The sequence below is a fragment of the Callithrix jacchus genome, chromosome 3, assembly GCF_049354715.1.
Source record: "Callithrix jacchus isolate 240 chromosome 3, calJac240_pri, whole genome shotgun sequence".
In the NCBI taxonomy this organism is placed as follows: domain Eukaryota; kingdom Metazoa; phylum Chordata; class Mammalia; order Primates; family Cebidae; genus Callithrix; species Callithrix jacchus.
The window spans coordinates 117,613,529-117,630,568 of record NC_133504.1 but is presented as its reverse complement, the minus strand read 5'-3'; the positions used below and the strand labels follow the sequence as shown (position 1 = coordinate 117,630,568).

General features: G+C 38.0%; 1 protein-coding gene across 7 annotated transcripts in view; it reads left to right on the top strand.

Annotated features, from left to right (window-relative positions):
* The window catches only part of CFAP299 (cilia and flagella associated protein 299), a 737,014-nt gene that overhangs the window by 29,302 nt on the left and 690,672 nt on the right, over positions 1–17,040 (top strand). For all 7 annotated transcript variants that reach the window (XM_054253217.2, XM_054253220.2, XM_054253219.2 and 4 more), the window contains exon 2: positions 3,166–3,296. In XM_054253217.2, coding sequence (XP_054109192.1) covers positions 3,166–3,296 — 131 coding nt within the window. The remainder of the gene's footprint in view (positions 1–3,165; positions 3,297–17,040) is intronic.

Genomic DNA, 17,040 nt, shown 5'->3' with positions numbered 1-17,040 from the left:
TCCTCTAGCTAGATTGGAGAAGTTCTTTTGATGATATCCTGAAGTATGTTTTCCATGTTTCTTCCATTCTCCTCATCTCTTTCAGGGACACTAATGAGTCATGGATTCCATCTGTTTATCTAATACCATATTTCTCAGAGGTTTTGTAAATTCCTTTTCATTCTTTTTTCTCTATTCTTGTCTTATTTCAGAAAGCCAATCTTCAAGCTTGAGATTCTTCCCTCCACTTGGTCTGTTCTGCTGATAATACTTGTGATTACATAACAAAATTCTTGTATTGTGTTTTTCAGCTCCATCAGGTTAGTTACATTCTTTTCTTACTGTCTACTTTGTCTGTCAGAACCTGCATTGATTTATCATGATTTTTAGCTTCTCTGCTTTGTGCTTCACCGTACTTCTATAACTCAATGATCTTTGTTGTTATTCGGAATTCTATTTCTGCCATTTTAGCCTTCTCAGCCCTGTTCAGAACTCTTGCTGGAGAAGTGATGTGGTCATTTAGAAGGAAGAAGGCACTCTGGCTTTTTGAGTTTTCATTATTCTTATGCTATTCTTTCTCACCCTGGTGGGCTTATCTACTTTCAATTTTTGAGGTTGCTGAACTTGTGATGGTTTTTTTTTTCCCTTTTATCCTATTTGATGACTTTGAGGGTTTGACTGTGGTATAAAATGGATTCAGCTGACTGGCTTTACTTCTGAGAGATTTTAGGGGGCCAGTGCTCAACTCTCAACTCCTGGACTATGTGCTCTAAGTCTGGGGTACTTGTATTGGGCCCTGGCTTTATTCTCTTGCTCCTTGAGGTTTGGAATCCACTGAGTGGGGGAGGGAGAAAGAGGTGTGGCAACTGCAGCAAAGTGCTAGCAGGTGCTGAGGTGCCTACCTTTCTGCAGGCACTCACCACAGTGCAGAGGGTGGATGAGCCCCTACTGAAGACTGTGCTGGAGGTGGTATTGACTTAAGAAATGCTGGTGAGGATAGGTCTAGGTGCCTTCTCTGTGCCCTGCAAGCAGAAGTCATTATACTACTTTTGTTTAAAGAATTCCAACACTTGTCAAGAGCAAAGATTCACAGGCTATACCCCAAGATGTCAGTGATTATCTCTAAATGATAATATCATAGTCATATATGATGTGAATGGTATGCTTGTCTTTTAAAAAACAAACTTTCCAGTGGACCTATAGATTTTATTTTCCAATTCAAGTCTATCTACTTTGTATTTGGCAGAAAATTCTTCTGGGTTCTGGGAATATGAAAGCTGCCAAGCCTTAAAGTTTGTCTTTGAGACTTTGTCTTTCTTTGTGTCCCTTAAAGACATTATTCTGGAAGTTGGGAAAAAGTTGTGTTAGAATATGCAAGTCAAGATTCCATTTTAAGCCAAATCCCCCAAGCAAGGCTCAGATTTCTGGGATAAACTTGGGCATTGTTCTTCCTTTGGGCTAGTAGCTTTGCTTTTAACTAGAATATTTCGAAGCATGTAAGAAATATGTTTTCATAATGAACAGATGACTTATGATTCCACCAGCTTAGGGCATGATAATGGTAAGTGAGGCAATCAATATAGACTTTCTGCTTGTTTTCTCAATAGATCATGCCATTTGTTGAAATGTAGTTTAGCATTGGTGAGTCCAGAATTATCCAAATAATTTTGTGTAACCTAGATAGAGCACACAGGGATATAAAATTCACTCAGTGAATAAATATAGCAAATTGTAAGTAATCTTTGTTACACAAAGTTCTATGTTGACCACAAGGAATTTATGTTCCTACAGAAGTGTCCAGCAACCTCACCGAGCTGAAAGTCCTTTCTAGAAACTCACTTTTAGTAATGTATTTAAGAAAATTCTTGCTCAAATGATCTCACTTTTGTAAATTAATCCTCAAATCTGCACTGGTTTTTCTTTTAAAGATTAATTCCACTAGGTGGAGATATTTGCTTAGTTTTGTGGTTCACACTAAGTGGTACAGGAAGAGAAATCTATTAAGCAAGGGAATGTCTCAAAAACAAGAATAATAGCCTTGGGCTTTCCAAGAACTGTTGTTTTGCATTGTTATCATTTGGCAAATGTGTACACATTGCTACATGGAGTTTAGTATTTGCTTTTAATGCTTATAAAAGAAAAGTGGCAGGTTTCTAGGCTTACAGTATATAATTGTTTATTTTGTTTGAATACTTATAACTTTAACTGCTATGGTTGGAATAGACAACTAGACATCTTAAGTTTTCTCTTTTAACTATCAGGCAGTTCTTGCATTTAACAGTGATATACTAATTGAGTGTTCATGATAATAAAATATATTCTGTTTTCATCATGTTTTAGATATTTTATATTTAATTAAAATGGTAATGGCCATTATTAATATATAAATACTGTTGTTTAACAGTTTAATCTTTATGCTAATAACTTTATGGAAAATGGTACCTCATCAAATAATGAGAAAACAATTTTTTTAAAGTATTCCATGCAACTGACAAAAATGTATACGATAATTTTTAAAGTAAGAAAAGTTTAAGGCCTAAAATACTGTGGGAATTTTTTTTTCAATTTGAGGTTTTTTGTGGTGATCTTGGGTTTCTACTTTCCTGTTTTTATTGGTACCAACACTGTGTGGAAACAATCTTCATGGTTAAGTAAAAAATTCCTCTGATCCTCTTTATTTTGCATTTGAGGTTATAATATTCTGTGTCATCAGTTAATTGACTTGAAGGGAGTAAGGCTTTGAAACATTGAACTCTCTGAAAGCAGCCCAATTCTCTCTCTCTCTCTTTTTATTTTTGCCATTGCTTTTAAAAAGTCATTCGTGTATGACCACCATTATCTCTATTTTATTGTTTTAAAGATACTAAATTAATTACCTACAGCTGTTCTCATAAATTGATTAAAAACACAACAAACATTTGTCCTCTAATCTCTTAGAGAAAAGTTAACAACTGAAATTTTCTTTTTTTTATCTTAAATATATGGGAAAGACAGACCAAATCAGATGTGTATAATGTATTATTTTAAAAAATTCACTTTTTATATCTAATAGATCATGTATAGTTTTAAAATAAATTTAATTTTTTATTTAAAGCAATTGCTTGGTATACATTGCAGATGTAAGATGTACGTAAGTATATAAAAGTAATATGTCTCTGCCCACTGATCTAACAGTTTTCTCTTTAGGATGAAACCCTGGCCCGCCAGTTGGTGGAGCTAGGCCACCGAGGGACTGGAGAGAGAGTGAAAAGGGAAGATTTTGAAGCAAGGAAAGCAGCTATAGAGATTGCAAGGCTGGCTGAAAGAACTCAGAAAAAGTAAGTGTCCATGTTCCAAATCCAGATTTTATGTTATATTTCAGATCTCTAGAAGAATTCAATTTTGTTTAGATTGTTTAATTTAGAAGCACTGGCTGGAGCAGGTAAAACTTGGCATATCTTAAGCATGTGTTTGTTCTGCAGATAAACAACTGAAGCAACTGTAATGTGCTTGCAGTAAAGCCACATGCAACTTCAAGCTACTAATTTAAGAAATATAAATACCAAAATATGGTCATCATACTAATAAAGTCTTGTTAAAAAGTAACTCGATGTTATTAGTTTTATATATTTATATACTAAAAATATGAGTGACTTTTGCCTTAGAATTCTTTGTACTTTGAGGTCTGTAAATCTTTAGTATCATTTATGTTCTCACATTTTCCTAAGCATTAATTCATTCAACTTTACTGATAATCACTATTGTTTATATGATCAATTTATGTATATTAGTATATAATATGTGATTGTTTTAAAAATAAATCGTATAAAATGTGCTAAAACATATAATGAAAGAGATATATTCCTAAAGTGAACTGCACCAAACTTGTAAGACAACTTTATAAAGCCTTGACTAGTTAACAAAGTAATAATCTATTTCATTTTAAAAAATGTATCATTAAAGTATAAATGTTGGGGATAATTACTTAAAAATCAGTATATTATTATTAGATAACATCTTTAAAACTACCCAGTAATTATGAGCATAAATTTCCCATGCACTCATTATAAACAACAACATTTGGTAGTGAAATGTGCCTTGGTCCTGGGAATATGCAATTATAAGTGACCATTCTAGTGGTAATTGTGTTTCAAAACCACAGTATACTGAAGTTTAACATACTGATATTTGGGAATATATTAGTTTTCTATTGTTGCCATAACACAATACTGCAAATTTGGTGACTTAAAACCATACCTTTTTTTATTCATTGTTCTGTACGTACAGTGTGGCTCAGCTGGGCCCTCTGCTTAGTATACCGCAGGGTTGAAATCCTCATGTTGGCTGAATGGCATTCTTGTGTGAAGATTCTGAGGATCAGACTGCCTCCATGTTCAGTTAGGTTGTTGGCCAAATTCAATTCCTTATGATTATTGGGCTGAGCTCTCCACTTCCTTGGCTGTCATCCGGGCTCTGGTCTTTGCTCCTAGAGGCTGCCCACATTTCTTTTTAAGCTTTCCCACTATCTCCAGCAACAGTGGGTCAAGACCCCTGACCCTTCAGATTTTTCCAACTTCCTCTTAAGAAGCTTCTTTCCTTACTCTGGTAAAAAAAATATCACTCATTTTAAGGCCTTGTGTGATTATACTGGGCCTGTATAATGATCCAGGATAATCCCCCTGTTTTAAAGTCTATAACATTTATTACATCATCAGCAAAGGCCCTTTGTGTGTGTGTGTGTGTGTGTGTGTGTGTGTTTTCTTCAGCTTTTAAGTTCAGGGGTACATGTGCAGGATGTGTGCCATGGTGCAGTTGTAGTTTGTTGTAGTTGTAGTTGTAGTGCCATAGTTGTAGTTTGTTGCACAGAACATCCCATCACCTAGGTATTAAGCCCACCATCCATTAGCTATTCTTCCTGATGCTCTCCTTTCATCCAAGTCCCACGCTGGCAGGCACCAGTGTGTGTTGTTCCCCTCGATATACCCTGTACATGTGTTCTCATCATGTAGCTCCCACTTAGAAGAGAAAACATGCAGTCTTTGGTGTTCTACTCCTGTGTTAGTTTGCTGAGGAAAATGGCTTCCAGCTCCATCCATGTCCCTGCAAAGGACATACTCTCATTCTTTTTATGGCTGCATATTAGTCCATGGTGTATATGTACCACATTTTCTTTATTCGATCTATCATTGATGTACATTTGTGTTGATTCTATGTGTTTGCTATTGTGAACAGTGCTGCAATGAACATATACATGCATGTATCTTTATAATAGAATGATTTATATTCCTTTGGGTATATACCCAGTATTGGGATTGCTGGATCAAATGCTATTTCTGTCTCTAAGTCTTTGAGGAATTGCCACACAATAGTTGAATAATTTACACTCCCATCAGCAGCTTTTATAAAAGAGTTCCTCTTTCCCTACAACCTTACCAACATCTGTTGTTTACTTTTTAGTAATTACCATTCTGACTTGCATGAAATGGTATCTCATTGTGGTTTGATTTGCATTTCTCTATTGATCAGTGATGTTGAGCATTTTCTTATATGTTTGTTGGCTGCATCTATGTCTTCTTTTGAAAAGTGTTCATGTAGTAAAGGACCTTCTGGTATGTAATACAACATATTCACAGTTCTTAAGATTAAAGAATGGTCATCCTTAATCCCATTAATGTGAGAAAGGAGCATTATGTTTATCATATGTAATTTGATAAGCATTCTGTTTATCACACACAATAAAGTATCAGGAATTTACTGAACATAGTCATTCACTATCAACTTCTATTCTTGGATTGAAATGATGCAAATATTATGTGTACAATGTAATGTGTGAAATGTGTCTTATGTAAAGCAGGGAAAATCTTTTGTTTTTTTGTGAGAATCAATAAATGTCTATCAGGAATGGAAGTGGAAATATTTTTGTGAGATTTTACAAGGAATTCATGTAAATTCCTATGAGATTTTGTAAGTGATATAATCTATTTAATATTAAGAGGAGTTATTCATGTTTAAAGTGTAAATTCTATCCATGTCACATGTCCATTTTGTGTTTGAAGATCAAAGTAGGTATTTCCTCTATGCAACAGTCTCTAACTGTTCAGAGCTGGAAGTCATCAGGCTACTTATGAGTCAGTTTTGGGAGACTAACCCCCATTCAGAGCTGCTAGAATTTGAAGGCCCTTTCATCTGCAGATCTTCTCTGGTCGCCTTTGTAATGGGATGGGTACCATATGTTGTCTTTTGCCCCATGTGGGAGTCCATTCCTTTCCAGGTTCATTTGGTGTTGTTGACAGCAAGGCCAGCAGATGGTGTCCTAGAGTCAAATATGTCCTGTACCTATATTTGTTGAAGGGTCACTGAAAATGTGCATGAGCGTCTGACTGCCTGCTAGCTGGCAACTTGAAAACACTTGGATCCACTGTCAGATCATCTTAAATTAACTTCTTTAATGTGCACGTGAGCAACTCCAAGTAGATCGCAATCCTTTGGTCTAGCAATCATAGACTACCTATTTCAAGAAGTGCTGGTATCTAGGAATATGTTAATTACTCATAATAGCTTCATAGGGGAAAGAGTCTGGAGAGATGAAAGTTAAAGATATCAGGAGGATATATTTTGATTAGGGATGTTCCAGAAGAAGGCAAAAATGTTAAAAAAATTATTTTGGGCTGCTGTTCATCCATTTACTCACAATTATAGAAAACCATAGTGCATTAGGCTCTGTGCTACAGGCTCTGGGGATACAGTAGAACACAAGACTTAGTTCTCACCCTCAAGAAGCTTGAGGACTAGAGAAATGAAAGACATTACATTGTTGGCAGGAATGGAAAATGGAAAACAGTTTGGCAGTTCTTCAAAAAGTTCAACGTAGAGTTACCATTTAAGTCAGCAATTCTACCAACTACATATTCATGGGAATTGAAAACCTAAGTCCACTTAAAAACTCATACACAAATGTCAATAGCAGTATTATTTATAGTAGTTAAAAGTTGGAAGTTGTCCAACCCAACAACTGGTGAATGGATAAAAAATTTGCTTCCTAAGTGTAATAAAATATTATTCAGTCATCGAAAGGTGTCAAACAGTGTTACATGCAACAACATGAGAAAACCTTGAGCACATTAGGCTAAGCAAAAGAGGCTAGAAAAAAAAAGACTACATATTGCATGGTACCATTTATATAAAATGGTCAGGATCAGTAAATCTATAGAGACAAGTAGATTCATGGTTGCCAAGAGCTGGATGGAAGGGAGATTGGACAACGTCTACTAATGAATATGGCGTTTCTTCTTGATGTGATAAAATATATTATAAGATATTGGTGATAATGCATACATTTGTAAGTATACTAAAAGCTAATGAATTGTTACCTTAAAAGGGTGAATTTATAGTATATGATTTAAATTTCAGTTTAAAAAGAGTAAACATATCCATTTTGCCTTGATCCTATGATTAAACTCCCCTTATTCACAAATTATTTTCTTTATTTTTTTTTTGTCTCAATTTGTACCTGCTCCTTCACTAAGGCCTTTCTTTCTCCAAAAGCTATACCAACTAGAGGTACAAATTTCCACATTTATTGGGTTGGTATTCAAGGAGATGATGTGGGGCAGGGTTGGGAGGACAGAGTAGATTTTTCATTCTTCTAGCTTCCTCGTCTTTTGCTTCAAAATTATCTCTGCTCCACTATTATATAAACATCTCTCATTTCTTCTCCACTGAGATTTATGCCACTGGTTATAGTAGCCATAATACAGAAGCTATAGAAGTTGGAAAAATGGATGGGAGTAATTTAGCTGATGCCTATTTGTCAAGACAGGGAATTCTCTCTCCCAGGGACTAGCCATGGTTTTCTTGCATAAGTGCCAGAGAATTTCTATTTATAGTGAGAAGTTCAGCTGATTGCCATGTGGTGGAGAGAAGGAACTTCAATGTTTGTGACACACGTTAACTACTGAGTTCCTGGACCCTAGATAGTAGTTATAACTGAGTCATCCCTCAGGCTGGATACTTTCCTGGATGAACTTGTAAGATCATCAGTTTCTTCACTATAGGTCACCTTATCTTATTGGGAAATAAATTCACCCCTCTTAAAACTGGTTCTGAGATAATAACCTTATTTTGCTAGAGCACAGCATCTGCAATGCAAATGATTGTAAAAAGTGGTAGCCCTGATGGATTCGATAATTATACTGGTTAACTATTGCCATCTTTTTGGAAGACTTTGAGATGAGTCTTTGTGAATTACTGTAAGGATTCACTTGATAGGAGTTTCAGATGCTGTAAACATGGATCTGTATGGTCTTTTTGTACTTGATGAAGAGAATTTCTATAGTGATTTAGAGTAAGGTTCTAATGCCCTTTATTCTCAAGTATATCTGGAATTAAATGTAAAAGTTGGAAAAATCCCCAGCCTTTCTTATGCCATTCAACCTAATTAATATAGCATCTGTTAAATTCTACTTTCTGATATAATTTATAGTTCTCTTCTTTAATTTGTTTTTAACTATAGGAGGTGGAACTATCTATTCACTTATAAAATACTTTTAATTTTGTGGAGATGAGCACTATGGGAGGCTGAGATGGGAGAATTGCTTGAGCCTAGGAGTTTAAGACCAGCCTGGACAACATAGGGAGACCCCAAATCTTAAAAAAATTATGGTAATGAGTTGAAAAAAATGCTAGAGTTTGTTTTATATAAGAATGGCTTTATCTTGTCAACCTTGTTTCATTTTTGCATATCATTTTATGATAGAAACTGAATACCATATAGTTGAGAATTAAGTGAGAAAATTTACATATTTTAAGTGTTCAGTGAAATAATTTTAACTTTTTGCTCAGTTTCAAGTATCATATTTTTAAATAGTTATTTTCATGGTTTGTTGCTTTCAAACCAAAACAATTCAACTGTGATTTGTTGCAGATTAGCATCTCCAGGAAGCCGACAGTGAGAGTTAGGAGTGCACAAGGTTCGTTGGGAAAGCAACACCTGTGAAAAGAAAAGTGAGGAAGCAGGACTGAGCAGGGTCAGAACGCTAACCTCAAACTTTCAGAGACTCATCCAGCACAGTGGAGAGCTCTGCACTACAAGTTATCCCTCATGGGATGAAATAACCAGGACTTAGTACCTCCACTGTACACATTGACTGGGGATCACTAAGAAAAGTTGAGGCAGATCTTGAAAGAGTTAAAAGCTGGAGGCTGTGGCTCACCAAGCTCCTCACAGCTGGCAGAAATTCTTTTATACAAGGTATAACTGAGTGATGTATCTTGTGAAATACAGATCTACTTTATGTGCACATAGAGCAGTTCCTTTGAAGCACAGACACCTCTCTTCATGAGAGGAAACTCACAATAAAGTCAACAGGAGGAGCTATAGCCCCTATCATTTCATAATCTCCCTGTTTCACTGTCTATTCTAAATCTCCTGCCTTTGTCTGTCATCTTTCCAGGGTTCTGTGATGTGACCCAAGATCCTTATTCATAAATGGCCTGAGGCCCTTGTCATCCAACTCTACTCAGGCCCATGTGGATACATTTGTCATTCTCTTTAAAATTTAGGAAAAGTATATGAACAGATGTCCAAGTGGTTCACCTGGATTTGTCATGTATTCTTCCCTATCCCCATTCTGTAACTGCTGTCATTCTTTTTGCTGATCAGCATCAGTTACTCTTCATAAGATCATGTCTCCTCTTCTTGCCTGCTGCTTCCTGGATACGAGATGCCCAAGGTACCTAGGTGGCAGCCATAGCTTATAGTTCAGTGAGACACTTGCTGTTTTCCTTGGTGAGTTTTCTGAAGCCTCCTCAGAAGCTGAGCAGATACTGCCATGCTTCCTGTACAACCTGCAGAATTGTGAACCAATTAAACCTCTTTTCTTTACAAACTACCCAGTCACAGGTATTTCTTTATAGCAGTGTAAAAATAAACTGATACATCCATTGTATAGAAAGAAGGTACAGGAGAGTGCTCATGAACATGGGATCCCCTGGGCATATTATGCATGCACTATCCAGAAGCTGTCAACTAAAAGTGTTAGAATATCCACTGAAGGCAACACTGCCAGCTCAGCAACAATACTATTCAAAGTTGAGAAAAGAAAACCCCATTTTCAGGGCAGAAATTCAAGCAGTCTGCAGAAATTTGCAGAATAAAAAGGGAGCCAAGTGCAATAGCCAAGATAATGGGAAAAAGGCCTCAAAAAGCTATGGCTTGTTTCCTCTGGAATAGTGGCTTGAACTATAGCTGGGCCCCTTTGAGCCACAGCTAGAGCTGGAGTTGGGGTTTGGGATGCAGGGACTGGTGTCTTAAAGATGCACAAGGTAGTGGGGCACTGGGCCTAACCCATAAAATTATTTAGTCCTCCTAGGCCTCCAGGCCTGTGATGGGAGGGACTGCCACGAAGGTCTCTGAAATGCCTTTTAAGGCCTTTTCCCCATTATCTTGGGTCTTAGCACCTGGCTCCTTTTTGTTATGCACATTTCTACACACTGCTTGAATTTTTGCCCCAAAAATGGGTTTTTCTTTTCTGCCACATGACCAGGCTGCAAATTTTCCAAACTTTCATGCTCTGCTTCTCTTTTAAATGTAACTTTCAGTTTTAGGTTATATCTTTGCTCACACATATGAACATAGGTTGTTACAAGCACCCAGGACATATCTTGAATGCTTTGCACTTAGTAATTTCTTTTGCCAGATACCCTACATGAGCACTTTAAAGTTTGAAGTTTCACAGATCTCTAGAGCCAGGGCACAATGCAGCCACATTCTTTGCTAGAACATAACCAAAAGTGATCTTTGCTCTAGTTTCTAATAAGTTGCCTATTTCCATCTGAGACTACTACAGTCTGCCTTCACTGTTCATGTCACTGTCAGCATTTTGGTTACAATCATTCAATAAGTCTTTAGGAAGCTTTAAGATTGCCCTCATTTTCCTGACTTCTTCTGGGTCCTCCACATTTTTCCCATTATCCAGTTTAAAACCTCTGCCCATTACCCAGTTCCAATGTTGATTCCACATTTTTTGTTATCTTTATAGCAATACCCAACACCTAGTGCCAGTTTTCTGTATCAGTCCGTTCTTGCATTGCAATAAAGAAATACCTGAGACTGGGTTATTTATGAAGAAAAGAGGTTTAATTGGCTCATGATTCTGCAGGCTGTATAGGCAGCAGGGCAACATTTGCTCAGCTTCTGGGCAGGCCTCAATCCTCAGGAAACTTACAATCATGCTGAAAGATAAAGAGGAAGCTGGCACTTCACATGGGCCTAGCAGGAGGAGGAGGGAGATGGGGGAGGTGCCGCACATTTTCAAGCAACTAGATCTCACAAAAACTCACTGTCACAAGGACAGTACCAATGGGGAAATCTGCCCCCATGATCCAGTCACCTCCCAGCAGACTTCACCTCCAACACTGGGCATTACAGTTTGACATGAGACTTAATGCGGATGCAGATTCAAACAATGTGAATGGGTTCCCTGGTTGGGATACAACATTGTATTGGATTTGATGCTTCTATAGCAGGTGTTAAATGAGTCCCCAAATAGTAGTGTTGGCTAAGGCCAAGGAGGAGAAAAGGCAAACTCCAGACTTGCAAGACAATACATTTCCATTTTAAGCCATCCTCTCTGTGATACTTGTTATAGCAGTCCTAGACAACTAACACATTGAGTAAGGCTGTAGTATACCAGGGATAATGTATGAAATGGCAGGAGCCCAGAGCTTTGTAGGGTTGATCTGCCCTCCTCTGGAGTGACCATGCCTTTTGAAAGCCATGTACTACCCATCTCTTATCATCCTTTCCAATCAATGTGATGCCACTGATGGAATCAATCAATATGAAGTTCTGTGGGATGTCCAACAAGCTCTAGTTTCATTATGACAGAGAACATGAGAATAAACATAGCCCCAAGACAAAACTGTAAGTAGATGTTATTATCTGTTTCATGTGTATTCAAACTGATTTTGACTTTATTTCCTAATTGGGGTAGAAAAGAACTTATTCACCAGATCAATAGGTACATAGTAACTATCTGAAGCCACATTAGTCTTTTCCAGCAAGTAGCACTGTAACTGCAATCAGGACTACTATTTGGAGGAGCTTGTGGTAGTCTGTAGTTATTCTTTATGATTCAACATGGGGGTTGTACCAGCTGCCAAGTATGACAATCTGAATTAGACATTTCAGTCAGTGATCCCTGAGTGGTTGCATAGACCAGTGGACCTAGCATAAACCAGTCTTCGGCCAGGACTCCATTTCTCTTCTGACCCTCATGAGTTTCCACTGTAAGAGTCGGGCCACAGTGATGCTTTGGATCTTTAGATACCAGTCTCAGTGTGAATGCTGCATTCAGTAGTCTGTTAACTGTGTGAATATTATATTTTCCTTAATATATACCCATTTGAGTAAATGCCCATTGGTCTCTTTGGGGGAGAAGAGAATCATTGCAATGAATACTTGCTATGGTGAATACTGAACATGGTCACATCTTTAGTCAACAAGTTATTTGTCTAAAAACTGAATCTGAGAGGGAATCCCAACAAGATGGCCAAATAAGAGGCAGCTCTGAAAGCAGCTACCAGCGAGAGAGATGCAGAAGCCGAGTGGCCTCCACAATCCCAAATGAGGTACCACGTTCATTTTGTGGGTTTGGTTGGACAGTGGGTATAAACCAAATAGGGCAAGGTGAGGAAAGATGGGGCACAGCCCCACCCAGGAGGTGCATATAACTGACTGGAGGACTGGGGGATCTCCCCCTCCAGGATTTCGGTTCCAATATAGCACTCCACCCAAGTCCTCTACAACCCACAGAACAGGAGATCTTCGCCAGACTGAAAAGCCTCAGTGAGCTGCCTGAACAGGGCAAAACAGCAACTTCAGTTGGCACCAGGGCCATCAGCATACATCTAGGTAGACGCACTGGCTGATGCCAAGAAAGCCAAAAAGCTTGCAGGACGGAGCTACACGCCCCCCAGAAAGAAGGGGAACTGAACACAAGGAAACAGCTCATATGGCAGGACAGGTCCCCCCGCACAAAGCCCAGCAGGCCAAAAAACTCTCACTCCAGAGTTAGGCACCCAGAACATCAGTTAGAGAGCAACCAGGGATGATTGAGCTCAGTGCAGGGAAGGGAAGCCACCATTGCAGAAGCTGGCCTGGTTTTCCTGAGTAAATAAAACACGCAGCAGCTCCACTGAATCTGTGGCAGCCCAGCATCACCTCTGCAGGCAGACAAAGGAAAGGCCACATCCCCAAGCAGTTACCTGAGATCAAAACTATATAAATCCAATGAGATGGGAAGAAACCAGTGCAAGAAAAATGAAACCATCAAAAACCAGAACATCTCTCCCCCACCACGAGATCACAACTCCTCACCAGCAAGGGAACAAAGCAGGACGGAGAAGAAATTTGACAAATTAACAGAAGTGGGCTTCAGAAGGTGGGTAATAACAAACTTCTCTGAATTAAAGGAATATGTTCTATTTCAATGCAGAGAAACTAAAAACCTTGAAAAAAGGTTAGATGAAATGTTGACTAGAATAACCAGCTTAGAGAAGAACATAAACAACTTGATGGAGCAGAAAAACACAGCACAAGAACATCATGAAGCATGCACAAGTTTCAATAGCCGAATAGATGAAGCAGAAGAAAGGATATCAGAGATTGAAGATCAACTCAATGAAATAAAATGAGAAGGCAAGAAAAGAGAACAAAGAGTGAAAAGAAATGAACAAAGCCTTCAAGAAATATGGGATTATGTGAAAAGACATAATCTATGCCTGACTGGTGTACCAGAAGATGACGGGGAGAGTGAATCCAATCTGGAAAACACTCTTCAGGATATTATCCAGGAGAACTTCCCCAACCTAGCAAGGCAGGCCAACATTCAAATATAAGAAATACAGAGAACACAACTATACTCCTCTAGAAGAGCAACCCTAAGGCACATAATTGTCAGGTTCACCAGGGTTGAAATGAAGGAAAAACTAAGGGCAGCCAGAGAGAAAGGTTGGGTCACCCACAAAGGGAAACACATCAAATTCACAGCAGATCTCTTGGCAGAAACCCTACAAGCTGAAGAGAGTGGGGGCCAATATTCAACATCCTTAAAGAAAAGAACTTTCAACCCAGAATTCCATATCCAGCCAAACTAAGCTTCATAAGTGATGGAGAAATGAAATCCTTTATGGACAAGCAATTGCTGAGAGATTTTGTCACTACCAGACCTGGCCTACAAGAGCTCCTAAAGGAAGCACTAAACACAGAAAGGAAAAACCAGTACCAGCCACTGCAAAAAAAGAACCAAATGGTAAAGACCAATGACGCAATGAAGAAATTATGCCAACCAAAGGGCAAAACAACAAACCAGTAATAAAATGGCACAGTCAAATTCACACATAACAATATTAATATTAAATGTAAATGGACTAATGTCCCAATCAAAAGACACAGACTGATGAATTGTATAAAAAGCCAAGAACCATCAGTGTGCTGTATTCAGGAGACCCATCTCATGTGCAAAGACACACATAGACTCAAAATAAAGGGATGGAAGAAGATCTACCAAGCAAATGGAGAGCAATAAAAGCAGGGGTGGCAAGCCTAGTTTTTGATACAATGGACTTTAAACCAATGAAAATCAAGAGACAAAGAAGGGCATTACATACTGGTAAAAGCATCAATGGAACAAGAAGAGCTGACTATCCTAAATATATATGCACCCAATCCAGGAGCACCTAGATAAAGCAAGTCCTTAATGACCTACAAAGAGACTTAGACTCCCATGCAATAGTAGTGGGAGACTTTAACACTCCACTGTCCCTATTAGACAGATCAACAAGACAGAAAATCAACAAGGAAATCCAGGACTTGAATACTATCTAGACCAAATGCACCTAATAGACATTTACAGAACTCTCAACCCCAAATCCACAGAATATACCTTCTTCTCAGCACCACATTGCACTTACTCTAAAATTGACCACATAATTTGAAGTAAATCACTCCTCAGAAAATGCAAAAGAATGGAAATCATAACAAACAGTCTCTCAGACCACAGTGCAATCAGATTACAACTCAGAATTAAGAAATGAACTCAAAAACCACACAATTTCATGGAAAATGAACAACTGGCTCCTGAATGTATACTGGATAAACAATGAAATGAAGGCAGAAATAAAGATGTTCTTTGAAACCAATGAGAATGAAGACACAACATACCAGAATCTCTGGGACACATTTAAAGCAGTGTCTAGAGGGAAATTCATAGCAATAAATGCCCACACGAGGAGCAAGAAAAGGTCTAAAATTGACACCCTTTCATCAAAATTGAAAGTGTTAGAAGAGCAAGATCAAAAAACTCAAAAGCTAGCAGAAGACAAGAAATACCTAGGATCAGAACAGAACTGAAAGAGATAGAGACACAAAAAACCCTTCAAAAAATCAACCAACCCAGGAGCTGATTTTTTTGAAAAGATCAACAAAACAGACCACTAGCCAGGTTAATAAAAAAGAAAAGAAGGAAGAATAAAGATCTCTCCAAGGAGAACTACAAACCACAGATCAAGGAAATAAGAGAGGACATAAACAGATGGAAAAGCATTCTATGCTCATGGTTAGGAAGAATCAATATTGTGAAAATGGCCATACTGCCCAAAGTAATTTATAGATTCAATGCTATCCCCATCAAGCTACTATTGACCTTCTTCACAGAACTGGAAAAAAACACTTTAAACTTCATATGGAACCGAAAGAGAGCCTGCATGGCCAAGACAACTCTAAGAAAAAAGAAGAAAGCTGGAGGCATCATGCTACCTGACTTCAAACTATACTGCAAGGCTACAGTAATCAAAACAGCATGGTACTGGTATCAAAACCACATGGTACCAAAAACAGAGATATAGATGAGTGGAAGAGAACAGAGGCCTCAGAAGCAATGCCACACATCTACACCCATCTAATTTTTGACAAACCAGACAAAAACAAGCAATAGGGAAAGGATTCCCTGTTTAATAAATGGTGTTGAGAAAACTGACTTGCCCGTATGCAGGAAGCTAAAACTGGACCCCTTCCTTATACGTTATACAAAAATTAACTCCAGATGGATTAAAGAGTTAAATAAAAGAACTAACACCATAAAAATCCCAGAAGAAAACCTGGGCAACATCATTCAAACATAGGCAGAGGCAAGGACTTCATGACTAAAATACTAAAAGCAATGGCAACAGAAGCCAAAATAGATAAATGGGATTTAATTAAACTCCAGAGCTTCTGTACAGAAAAAGAAACAATCATAAGTGTGAACTGGCAACCAACAGAATGGGAAAAATTTTTTGCAGTCTCCTCATCTGACAAAGGGCTGATATCCAGAATCTATAAAGAACTAAAGCAGATTTACAAGAAAAAAAACCCATTCAAAAGTGGGCAAAGGATATGAACAGACATTTTTCAAAAGAAAAGTCCATACATTTATGTAGACAACAAACACATGAAAAAATGCTTATCATCATTGATCATTAGAGAAATGCATATGAAAACCACATTGAGATACCATCTCACACCAGTTAGAATGGTGATCATTAAAATATCCGGAGACAACAGATGCTGGAAAAGATGTGGAGAAAAAGAAACACTTTACACTGTTGGTGGGAGTGTAAATTAGTTCAACCATTATGGAAGACAGTGTAGTGATTACTCAAGGATCTAGAAATAGAAATTCCATTTGACCCAGCAATCCCATTACTGGGTATATACCCAAAGGATTATAAATGGTTCTATTATAATAACACATGCACAGGTATGTTCATTGCAGTGCTGTTTACAATAGCAAAGGAACCAACCCAAATGCCCATCAGTGATAGACTTGACATAGAAATGTGGCACATATACACCATGGGATACTATGCAGCCATAAAAAATGAATTCCTGTCCTTTTTAGAGACATGGATGAATCTAGAATGAATCATTCTCAGTAAACTGACACAAGAACATAAAACCAAACACCGCATGTTTTCACTCATAGGTGGATGATGAACCATGAGAACACTTGGGCATAGGGAAGGGAACAACACTCACTGGGC